Source organism: Pieris napi, chromosome 22 (genome assembly GCF_905475465.1).
Source record: "Pieris napi chromosome 22, ilPieNapi1.2, whole genome shotgun sequence".
NCBI lineage: Eukaryota > Metazoa > Arthropoda > Insecta > Lepidoptera > Pieridae > Pieris > Pieris napi.
This window is the reverse complement of record NC_062255.1, coordinates 497,730-511,075: the sequence shown is the minus strand read 5'-3', so window position 1 is coordinate 511,075 and position 13,346 is coordinate 497,730. Positions and strand designations below refer to the sequence as shown.

General features: G+C 34.7%; 1 protein-coding gene across 8 annotated transcripts in view; it reads left to right on the top strand.

Moving 5' to 3' along the window:
• LOC125061051 (pericentrin) overlaps positions 1-13,346 on the top strand; it is a 53,957-nt gene that overhangs the window by 4,303 nt on the left and 36,308 nt on the right. For 5 of the 8 annotated variants that reach the window (XM_047666192.1, XM_047666193.1, XM_047666194.1 and 2 more), the window contains 2 exons: positions 671-727; positions 3,576-3,674. In XM_047666192.1, coding sequence (XP_047522148.1) covers positions 671-727; positions 3,576-3,674 — 156 coding nt within the window. Of the gene's footprint in view, positions 1-670; positions 728-2,129; positions 2,175-3,324; positions 3,437-3,575; positions 3,675-13,346 lie in introns of those variants that run through there. The other 3 variants (XM_047666197.1, XM_047666198.1, XM_047666195.1) reach the window with 3 other exon arrangements.

The window sequence follows — 13,346 nt, the reverse complement described above, 5'->3', positions numbered from 1 at the left end:
GTATTAAAATATTGAAGACCATTCTGTGATCCTACTTTAGACAAAATTATAGATATTTTGGTAACATTGGCATATAATAAGATGGCACGAATAAGCCCAAATGAATTGATTAAATAGTTTCGTGGACACAATGTGTGTAGTGGCACTTGCTGCATTACCATTAATTATTATTAACAAAAAGATGGGCGATCTGAGCTAAATATCGGTGGACTGGTTCGTTTGCATGAATATCTCTTTCAGGCTGTTCTCACAGAAGCCATAATTTTAATTCTCATCCACATTTTACATAGACTTTTCATTATTATTAGAAATCATTTAAAACGTGTTTATATTGACGCTCCATCGCCCTTCTTTTAAGAAATAGTTTTTCAATTTTTAAAAATTAATTTCTTTATAACAAATAATATGTCGATGTTGTTTTGTTTTGTGAAATTTAATTAAAGTGTTAATGGAAAGTTCTAGAGTACTCGCACACGATGTATTTAATGATGATGATGGATGAATCAAAATTTATGGCCTTCTACATTTGTAAATACCACTTAACATACAAGGAATCGATATAATTTAACATTATTTCCATTCCGTCTTATTAATTGAAGGTTATTGTATTACCACCGGTATGTGTATTTGGATAACTCATGCATGTACGTACTAACCGCTCGCCTCGCAGGGACACGTCGAAAGGATTCGCGAAGAAATGATTCACCAGCTGCAAGACCAACTGCAGGTATGTACCTTCTTTTCTTCTAAAAAACATATCTTAGAAATTTTCTTACATGTCGTTCCACCGGATCGAAGGACCATTAATTCATTATTCAGTCAACTATATATAGCGACGGTGAAGGGACGTTTACTGGCTTTATTGAGTTGTGTATGAAAAATACACCTTACAATTTATAGAGCTAAATAAGAATAGATAATGTATGATAATGATTTAATGACAATCTAGTAGCTGCGGTAAAATCGCAATGAAGACAAATATTGACGAATTGATTCATAATATACGAACAAACAAGACAAGCTGAAATTCGTGGTAAATGGCTGTAAAACAACAAAATGTCAAACCAAAACGTAAACTACAGGTTCTGCAATTTCAAAAGTACCCGCAAACACAAGGTGTTTTAAAAAATATATTTATTTTCAATTACTGTTAATGAGTAATGTAGTCCTCACAAGAATGAGTGTGGCTGTGTAGTAGTAGCGTGTCTGAGTTAACTCATCACTCAAATCATTTGGTTTCTTATCGGTTTTGATATTAGATAAAGAAAGGTCTATAGCGTTGGAGTCTATCGAATTTTAGCAATAAATGTTTGGGCAAATTAAATAATTTCATTAATTCAAGTCGGACGTATTGTTTTGTTCTTCAGCCTAACTAGCATTTTCAATGCTTGTTTCAATAGCAAAGTTTTATAATTTTGTCCTACTTAAAAATAATATCACAGATCAACAAACCAGGAAATCTTAAGTGTTGCCAAATGCATTGGGGTCGCGTACGCTAATTCGCACGTCTCCATACAGAAGGCGCATTACAACCGAAATTGTTTTTTTTTCTAACTGTTGAGGTTTTATTTAATAATAACGTTGTGTGCAGTCATAAAACATATCATGTTGGACGTATTATGATGTATAGTTTACATGTAGTAATCGTGAATAATGCCATGTGGGAACTTATAACCTGTGTTTTATATATCTTTAAATGGTGTGTGCCATAAATCGATGTTAACTATATTTAAGTAATCACATAAACACCCTAAGAGCATTGGCTGGCGTGATAAATCACGTAAATAAGGTTTTAATTATCTTACACAATGTTTTTCAATAAAGAAGAGTTCTCGAAGGAATACCTGCAAATAAATTCAAGGAAAGTTGACTATGTTTATATTATTATCTGGTATTTAAAAATCTTGTCCGTCTAGGAGCAGCCGATGCTGGCTAATCGCCAATGGTAAAAGGTACCATTAATAAAATCGAGGTTCGTACTTCGGCTCAAATGGAGCAAGGTCCATAGTTGTTGTGACGATTTCGACATGTACACAACTTTTCCGCGCTTTTCATTTTGAGGTTATAAAGTGAAAGTGATTTTAAACTATAAGAGTCGGAATATATTAAAAACTGTTTATAAAGTGTATTTAAAATAATGTGAAATGCCAGATCGTAATCATCTCGCCCGGCGCGTAAGTTATCTCATAATATTCCCGAAACAGATAAACTGCTTCCTCTCTTGAGGTCTACAATCGCCACTACAAGAGACCCATAAATAGCACATTTTCACTTTATTTTAGGAGTTCAAGTTTGTGGAAATCTATAGTTAGATTTCAAGTCATCGTTACTCGCGACGGCAGCGTTAGTTGGCTCATCGCCAAATTAAGTGACATTTTTCGCGTGAATGACCCGGTTTTTGACCACGCCGTCTCGCCCAAGTGTTTTTGTTATTCGTATATTAAATACTTTTTATTATTCACTCTGGTACAATATTATATGATTAAATTACCACTGGTAGTAAAAAGCTAAACATAGTGTTGGTGGCTATCTTTTAACAATTTCTATATAATATAAATAATAAAATGCATAATATATTGGTAAGCGTTAGAGACGAAGACGGCTGATCCAAATTAAGTATTTATTCCTTGAACGCAAAGGTTATTACGGATAGAAACATTGGAAAAATTGCATCAGTTTTTTTTTCTGTAATTGTAAACCATGGTCATGGTTAATAGGGGTTACGATTGCCCATGAAAAGCCGGAGCCGGTTTTCTCACGATGTTTTCCTTCGCCGTTCGAGCGATTGTTGAATGGACACATAGAAAGAAAGTGCACAGCCGGGGCTCGAACCCATGAACTCACGCTGTGGGATGAGAGTCGCACACTGTAGCCACTAGGCTAACATTGCTCTTTTAAATAAAAATAATTAAATTTAAAACGTCTGTCAAATTGTGTTTGAGAGGCAAATGAGTTAATAAGCCATTCTAGTTGAAATTCTTCAACTAGAATGGCTTAATTTTTGAGTAAAAACTTCATAAGGTCAGCGCGTCGAGTAAAATGCTAAAAGGATCTTTATTACTTACATATATCAGAGATATTTACGTTAATGTTTGCGAAATTACTGTTACACATGTATGACGTATTATCAAGATTATATAAATTATATGTTTTTTGCTTTCAGTAAACAAAAGTAAACAGTTTCTTTGATTAATACTACATTTAACAATGAAAGCTTCAAATCCTTCTATTGATAAATAACATACGACAGTGCTTAATTGAAAATTTCAACTAATTGCCGACTAATTAGGGGTAAAATCAAACATAATAATTAGTTGCCAGTATATTTCTATAGTGTAATGAGTTTGTTTTTACAATCAGTTCACGATAAGCGCGGGTCAGCTGGTGGACCTCAGTGCTTCGTTTAATTTGTCTTGTATTGTGAATTAAAATGAGTGTGAGTTAATATAATAGATATTTGTGTTACATTTGTACAGTACGCTTTTTTAAAACTGGCTGGAAATTGTGTTTTTCCTTTTAATCCTTTTTATTGAAAATCGAATCGAACTTAAAACATTATGTATGCTGTTTATCAGGTGCTGCTATCGGACCCAGATGCGGAGTTGACCAGTTGGCCATTGGAGCTGGTGGTCCTGAGGGACAAGATTCATGCTGATAAAACACAAGAGAATGAGGTATTTGTAATGATATATATAGAACACATCAGATTTAAATTAACCTCCATAACTGTTTTTAAAAATGTCTCTATAATACGTGTATAATACCGTTGGTTACCATGGTTACCATTTCATATAAAGCCTTTATTAAATAAGTTATACTGAGCCTATAGCTTTTTTATTGTTAATATGAGTTCTCGTGAATTATTATGATCTTTATTACTTTGAATTAAGGTTCATTTTATTATGTACAAAAATCATTTGTAATGACCTGAAACACTTGATAAAATCTTTCATTCCTTACTATTAAGCCCTGAACCTAACCCACAAACACTACTTTCTAACAAAATATTGTACATTTTAAGTGAGACGATGTTTCTGAATTCAACGTCAAGCGTTGAGAAAATGAACGTATGTTTGTATATTGTCTATCTAGTTTCGTTTAATCATTTATGCATTTGTTTATATATCTGTCGGACAAAAGAAAACATGAATCACGCAAGGAATAGTTTTAATAATAATCTTTATTTTTCTTATTAAAATGAAGCAACCGTTATTTATAATAGAAGGAAATGCTTGTTTGTGTGAGATTGATGCCTGGTAAGAGTACCTGTGTTACAGGTCATCAGGCCCCCACACCTTCGGATCGCCCGAAGGTCACAAAACAATTATTATTATACATGCATAAGAGTTTGCAACATTAACAAAATCTTATATATAAAATCCTCGTGTCACAATGTTAGTAACCGTACTCCTCCGAAACGGCTTGACCAATTTTTATAGTCATATTAAGTAGGCCTGAGAATTGGCTACTATCTATTTTTCATACCCCTAAGTGATAAGGGTTGTCAACCCCTAACATTTTATTTTTATTTTTTGGACGAGATTTTAATTTTAATTTTGGTCAATATAACCGGTATGTTGTTCTAAACGATGTCGTCGTAAACGGTTTTAGTATTAGTATAAATTTAACGTTAACTTAATACTATGTTTATTACTTGTAGTTTTAATAAACAAGTGAGACTGACTCTGAGTATGCTTTTAGCAAAAAAAAAAACAATATTTTAGGTGTCTAGTTAAATTTAAACCAGTTTCTGGTATAGGGTTAAATTAGTCGCGTATCATGGATTTATGGTTAGAGCGAATCATACGAGTCACGCGTCGAGAATGCGAGGGTGGCCTTTATTTATAGACTACCCTCTATATTAGATCTTGTTGGTTGCCGTGTCGAATTAACCCGTTTTATTGGTTTGCAGCACAGAGTAAATTTTAGTAGGTCTAAAATAAACGCTGCATGATGCTGTTTATATTTATTATCTTTTATTAAATTATCATAAACTGTAAATCGTATTGAACGAAGAGAGATTCGTATCGTCAATGACCAGTCGCTTTCCGTGCGTCTTGATCCCTTGGCGTTGAGTAGAGACTCTGCATCCTCTTTCACATACCATTAAGAGTGTTCAGGGCAGTTGTCCGGACTAATAATACCTGCAGTTGAGCTTCATTATCAGACGTTAAGACAGAATACAAAATACCATCAGTATCACATTGACGTCCGTCGTTCCACAACTTGAGCGTTTCTTAAAGCAGGCCGCGCCACACCACTGCAGCAGGTCCTCCTGCCGCAGCTAAATATCGCTTAAATAATGAAATATACTGATGATTTCATTTCAATTACTCCCGTATCACCTCGACGTCCGCCGTTCCACAACTGAGCGTTTTTCAGGGCAGTTTTTGCCGCGCACCACCACTTTGTGGAACCAGCTGCCCACTGAAGTATTTCCGAACCAATTCGACTTAGGGTCCTTCAAGAAAAGAGCGTACCAATTCTTAAAAGGCCGGCAACGCACTCGCGAGCCCTCTGGCATTGAGAGTGTCTATGGGCGGTGGAATCACTTAACATCAGGTGAGCCTCCTGCCCGTTTGCCCCCCGTTCTATAAAAAAAAAAATGTTTCATCCTCAAAACTGCACACTAAGAGAGGCGCTGGACAGAAACTGGTGGAAACAGTTTGTCCGCTCCAAATGTTTCCTTGTTGACCACGACTGTCAGACATGAGCTACCGAAGAGAGAGAGAATATATTGTTCTATGACCATGTATTTAATTAAATACCGAGCGTTTTTTCCAACAATCTTACTCAATTTCTATGGCTGTATGTTTGGCCATCATTTGATCGCTATTTGTTTTGTGGCGCTACCACAGCCGTGACTGACGCGTCGTTGATTGAAGCCAGTCGATTGACGGAGAGGTTCCAAGGAAATCAGATGATTGGAATTTTTATGTAGAAACGTATTATCAGCGTTATTCTGTAACTATCAATAGCGATTCCAATAATGAAGTAAATAATTATCGTGTTTTTATATATCTGAAATGAAATTTTTATTTTTATTCGAGTACTATATTGCAAATATTTAATCAATTACCGTCTAAAATTCGTAAAATTAGCGTGTTTAATCAATTCAAAAGGGCATTAAAGATACATATTGCAATGAGCCTAGTATATTATTATGGCGCGTCTAAACGGGCCATGTTTTGCTGCAATTGATGGCTGCACTGTTGGCAACTAATTGTCCGGCCATTAGAAAAATATTTTAATGCAGCTGATGGCCGAACAATCTATGGCTGGGCAATGTGTTGCAATATGTCTGCAATAGTATGGCCCATGATGCAGACTCCTAAACGGGCTACACAAACCGGCAACAATGGCTGACGAAATCACACTTGTCCCAGCAGCTTATATTGTTTTAAAAAAGAAACAGAAAAAGAAGAGATTGTGGATTCGACCTTACTTAAATAGGCGTGAAACTGTAGACAATTTGAGTCTAGAAATAAGTCTTGATAATAAATTATTCAACAACTAGAATGTCAAAAGCAGTAATTTTTACGTAGTAATCTAACGTCAAATACAGCTGATCGCAAAACACAGAATATAGCAACAGGCACACTTCACTCATAGCAAACGTCATGTCGCGTAGAAAAGGATACACTGTGCCATAGCAAAGAGAGTGACTGAAACAACAATAGAACTGGCTGTGCAATATTGCAGTTGAATTCGATAGCCTAGCGATCGTCCGGCCACCCATCGGGGCAATATCGGCCATATGTGGCTATACAAAACATGTTTGGCTATATGGCCGGAACATTACTGCAATATTGCATAGTGTAGCTGCTATTGTTTGCAATGTTGCCGGCCACAGTGTTGCAGCCATCAATTGCAGCAAAACATGGCCCGTTTAGACGCGCCATTAGGACGGCTGTCTGATGGCGACGTGTATCTCGTTTGTATATACTAAGTTTCTCATGTAAAAAAAAAATTTTAATGAGAAATAAAGTTCTTTAAACATTAAACATTATATTGAAGGTGATTTAGTACAGTTTGACCTCCAATAGAGTCATGTCTCTTATCTTCGCTACTATTTTCCAATCTTTCCCTGCTATCTCTTTTATTTCATTTTTCTTCCCATCTTTTGTCTTACATATTTCCATTTCATGGGCTATTCCAAGTAACCTTTTTGGCTAAATAAAAATAAATCCACTTTAATACGTTTACAATAAAATTTACAATTCAAATGGATGTTAGTTTTGTTATTATACACTTAGGTAGTTATTGTTAATTTTTCTTGTTTCGTGTCTTGTTTTTGGGTCTCCTGAACTTTCCATTTGGATCTGTTTTTTGTCTTCTTCCATCCATTTCTCTCGAGAATTCTTTATAATATCGTCAGCCAATGAAAATCAAAGAATGAAGAAAAATTAAGCCAAACCAAATTAATGATTTTATTAGGCTATTCATTAGAAATCTCAGACACCCCGAACATTCAAATCGGTCCACAGACCGTGGAGCTTTGTTTTAACATATACACACAAATTAGTTTTTAATCGTCCTTTTTTAATATATACGTATATATATTAAAAATCTTTCGTTAACATTGTAGGTATATTCTACATACATCATTGATATAAACACGTATCATTGAAGTAGGAAGTGTGTAATACGCTAATTCAGTTAAATTGTACTGATAACGGCGTACGGTAACGGCGGACCAGATGCATTTGTTACATTAGGATACTCGAGATATCACGGGTCGTTTATTGAATGGAAAATGTACTGGTGTGCGCTAAAGGCACTTGAGAGGTATGAACAAATTTCTTATTGATGTTTACAATTTTCTTTTAGTTATATATTTAATTACGCTCGTAATTACTAACACTGCTTAGTGTTGGCCTCGTGAGTTAATCGTGCGACGCCCAATCTTGAGTTTGTCCAAGACCGTGCAGTGTGCACAAACCCAAGAGCTAATCTACACATTTTATTAAAAAGATCCAGTCAAAATATAACTGTGACATGGAAGCCAAGTTCAATATTATATAAATAACATCCGAATGAAGAAATGGGGTCTAAATAAATTACAACTGTTGAATTATTTTAATAAAGAACTAAGAATAAGTTGTTAAAAATTTGCCCATCCATTAAGTCTTATCAGGGTTATAAGAAATGATGATCTAATATTGTGCGCAAGCGACCGCGTAAGTTGTTCATTTCAATTGTTTCTAATTATCAATTGCTGTAAAATTTCGATCGTGATTGCATATAAATGAAGCAGAAAATTATTAAAAAAAATTTTAACTTCACAATTTTACATTTCAATTCTACTGTTTTATGGGAGAAAAAGTAGAAAATTCTGTTTATGTTACGTAAAACACACAAACTTACAATTGATACCCTCCTCCTTCGGTTATTTAGAAGTCGGTTAGAACTACGTGCTTACAGTTTTAAACATAAGCCATTTGGAATACCATAGCCTCACACGTCAATGAATGAATGACAAACCCTTTACTTCAAACAACCAAGTTCTTACACCTAATAACTAATCTTATGAATTTACTTTACTCATTTATTATAATAAATCTTCTTCGGTGTTTGCTTGTCTTCCGACATAGGCCTCCTCCAGATTGTTCCACTGTAGTCAGTCCTGAGCTATCCTCCATAGCGGGCCTATCGTCTTCCCATACGTAATAATTTCATACGAAAGATAATTTATCCCGTTTACCCTATATAAGTAACCAGAGCACAAAACAAATTATGTACGCAGCTGTACACGGTGTGTGCAAGCCTAATTGATATTTACGTAACAAATTAGATTTCGGTTGAAGACCTTTTAGTTGCACTTATCAGACTGGACCACCTACTGCAACTTAAATTTTAATATCTGTAATTTGAATATGAAGTTCTTGGCTTCTCTCTCTCTCTCTTCTTTTTTAAAGCCAAACAAGCTATGTCTATGGACGAGGCGGTATCACTTAACATCAGGTGAGTATCCTGCCCTCTGTTCTATAGAAATCTATACAACATCTCTCTATGAACGATAATATTTCCAAGAAGGCGTGAGTTCGCAGTTTAATGCATCGCTTCCTTCCAGACTCTTCCGCATTTTAATGTTAAAGAAACTATTATGTTACTGGAGTAATGTCTATTTTGATATTTTATAGAATTTCCATCATCCTGAAAGTCTAGACTAGTTATATAGAAGAAGTAGCTTTTAATGACATCGTAAGTTTATTTGTGTTGCCATTTAAAGCATGATTAAAACTGTCCATTGAGCAGAGGTTTATTGATTGATGATTCTTTAATAAACTACAAAATTAGTTTTAAGTTTAAAGGAGAAACTGAATACGTGTTTATGGCGTTTAAAAAACACTTAAATGTATTTGAGTAATGACAGAATGCTAAGGCAATCCAACTTCTTGATACAACAGGAACAAGGCGCCTAAAGAGAACTAAACCTTTTGAGTTAATAGACCTAGTGTAGTGAATATAAGTGCAAGTGCGGTCGGAAACACGAACATAGTGTCAAAACATAGAACACTTATACTGTTAATTAACATTACCTTAGTTGAGGCCTATTTACCTGTATGAATAAAGATATTTCGAGTTTGACTTAGTATTGTAGAGAATTAAGTCACTTAGGGTCGACCAAACTTCAATTTATACACGAGTAACTATACCAAGAATAATCAATTCCATGATTTTAATCTCGAGTAAATCTATAGTCGTTTGTCCACGTAATCGATAGTATAATTGTGCTAGGAATAACAATACGCGAATAGCAAGAGAATGGTGAACGAAAATAAATCTCGGCAAATAAATGTTGTTCTACAACGGGACAGTGTAAGAGCATACATCATGTCAACTCGATTTTGCCGTATTATAGTGTGAAAAAGTAGATTTTAACAGGTGTCAAACGACAACAAAAAGTTTTTATTTCTTGTTTGTTTGAGGCTTTCGTCTAAAAAGGAACTTCTGTTGAGCCCAGTTGAATTTCATTCTAATATTATAGAAAATAAAAAATCTAAAAACAAATAAATAAATAATAAATTGTTTAAACGTTTCATTATACAATGCTAGACTATTAATTTAGTGCGTTGCGTTGACTTGAAATTAAAACACAGAATACATATTTGTGAAATGACAGAAATCAGCTGATTGGACTGACTGACGCCATTAAATTATTCTAGGAATAGCTGTTATTCCGTGCGAAACGGCGGTATAGTAGCAATTCCCGAATAAGCCCACTATTCTTAGAATTTCTAGTTGGTAAAACGTAAAATTGATTTACTCTCGATTAACTGACGATTTATTCTAAGATTAAGATTTACTCTTGTTTGGTCGAATCGACCCTAAGTAGCTATAATTATTGTATAGGCCATAGTTCAAGTAAAGTCGCACTCTGTTTTGTGAACTTTATTGTAAAAAGAAATTGACTATTTGTCAAAACTACTGGTAAATAATCGCATGGAGCCCTATTGAATTTTGCGACATCAGCGTTGTCGCTAACTTCCTAAAGCCCTCAAGTACCTCTGACAAGTACTTCCGAGAGGACACGTTTTTATTAGCTTGTGATTTTTTAGCACGTTATTTGTTAATTCGATGGGAATTTAGGAAGAAATTATGAAGCAGTGTCAACAAAATGTGACCGCTAGAATTCGAATCTTAAAAATATACATTCCTATATAGGCAATTAACTTTTTCGTGTGGTGAAGGACCCACGGTACGACTGATCACGGTTAAAGAAAAATCTAGATGTAGCTGTTCATAAAAAATAAAATATATATAACAAACGGGTAGGAGGCTATTTACATAGCTACATTGCCAAACGGCTCGCGAGTGCGTTGCCGGCCTTTTAAGGCCTTTCCATGTGGTACGAATTTGCTCTGTATAGAGTTGCAAGTAGCGGCCAAGAATAAGATACCGTCTCGCCTTCACAGCAAGCTTCTTAGAGGTTACTTTATCCTTCCCATACAACATACGAGTATGTAGTATGACCGTGAAACTGAACATTCTATATGAAATCATAACCTTTATTATCTGTATAAATATTACTTACAAACGTACCATAAGCTTAAACTATTTGAATCACGGTTTGAACGTAAATGTTCTTGGCAAATTACTAGGTATAGTTAAATCCGTGAAATCATTTTGTGGGCAGTTCGGTTGAAGTCTTATTGTCTTTGGGTATTAAGAAGTTTTATTCAAGTCTTGACAAAGGTAGCACAGGTCGACGTTTGAACATCTCAATACAATACTTGATAAAGTACTTCCTGTGCTGATCGGTCTGACCCGTGGCCTATTCTAATCTAATGTCATGTTAGCATGAAGTTGGATATCAATTCGTTAAATATTTATTTAGAGAGAGCGTTCGAGTCTTGATTTTGCGTGTTCCTTATGCGGTATATGATTTCCATTATGGTTGGATGTTGTTTCAAAATCCATTTATTCTTAAAGGTTCAAAAATAAGAATTAGTGGGTTCTTAATTTACAATTACTACTGTAGAGTGGGTAAGAATATTATTTACATAAAACATTTCGTCGCTGTAGAATGATAACCTCGTATGTCCAGAGAACCAAACATTACAGGATACGAAAAAAATGTTTCATTTCGTCAATGTTCGTTAAAATATTATTATGTGTTTTTGTCCATAGTTTTAGATGGTAAAAAGGACTTATTTATTAACAACATAAATAAGTCCTTACTTCATGATTATACCAGTTAAATGACATAAGAGTCTAAGAACAAAAAATAAATGGTTTTTTGACATACGAGGTTATCATTTTACAGTGACAATTTTAAACCGTATATAAGGCAAAAGCAGTTTCGGTATTGTCATCAGCGTGCGACTCATCCCTGATGACGTAGGATTTATCCCCGGCTGTGCACCAATGGACTTGCTTTCTATGTGTCAATTTAACATAACTTCGAACGGTGAAGAAAAACATCGTGAGGAAATCGGGTTGCCCTAGACCCATAAACTCGACGACGTGTCAGGCACAGGTGGCTGATCACCTAACTGCCTATTAGATTGAGATAATCTGAGGCCCTAAAAAAACTCTAGCGCCGCCATCAAATACTGATTTTTGACGTGATAACGTCTTTAAAATCGTTTTAGTCGGGTGACATGTTCAGAAACTTGTGTCACACCAAAACCTCACGAGCGCGATCCCAGGTATAACGAGAGAGAGACGGACCGATCTCCCGTCTCATCTCGAGCGCTGCCAGCCATTCCGTGAATGTATGAAGAAAAATGTATATCATAGTCGAATAAGTAAACTTGTCATTTTACACCCGAAATTTATCATCAAAAGTGTGAATAAAACGATAGATGTAATTTAAAATTTGAAAAAATTGTTATCTTCATTAATTCCTTACTTCCCAAAAACTTATATCACCAATAAGACGTTATCACGTAAACATCTCGATCGTAAACCTACTTTACAAACAACCAATATTTTTTCCATACGCCAAAGAAGTATAACTTCTAACGCGTGTACATAAGTACATATACTCTTTTTTTAATATACATTTCTAAGCATGAAGCATTTCATAAATTACACAACTTGCGCTGACACGTGTACATCTGTTAATAATTTGGAATATGATTTCAATATTCCGTTTTAAGTCTATTAAATCTGACCAGCCCACTATTTATTCCGGCTTTGCAATTCCTGCGGTATCATTACTTAGAAATACTCTGCAGTCAGTTGATGTTTATTCAATGGAGATATGGGAAATAAGTAAACAATGTAAAACGATATTTGTATTAATAATCATCAGTGACTACCGTCTAATGTTTCCCAACCTTTTTTGTGCCGTGACCACCTTTCTAATTCCTCCCTCCATGTAACATAATTTCTAATATTAAAAAAAATATTGTTCATTTAAAAAAACTTAAATGATATGTTTTAGGAAGGAAATTGTTAACGAAACACAGTAAGTTATTCTTCAAAACATAATGAAAAACTGAAATTCAAATTCCAAATAATTTTAATTAATTTTCGAATAGCCCTTAAACAATCATATTGCCCCCCTGTGGTGCGTGGACCCCAAGTTGGGAAACACTGGTCTAGTAACTGACAGATACGGTCTACATAAACAGTAATACTTGGGACTAGAACTAGGAATAGTCTAATATAAATATATTTTACGGACTTAATACGTTCATCTACATATTTACAAAATAACAAAAAAAACATTATTTATACAATTTTTTTACATTCATTGTAAAAAATTACTGTTTTTGGTGACCCTACTCCGAGGCAGGATGTAATCTAAATATAGTGAAGACAATTTTATGCGTCGATTTTATACCTACACGAATCAGGATACTGCGAAGTGCGTGTCAAAGTTTTTTATTTTT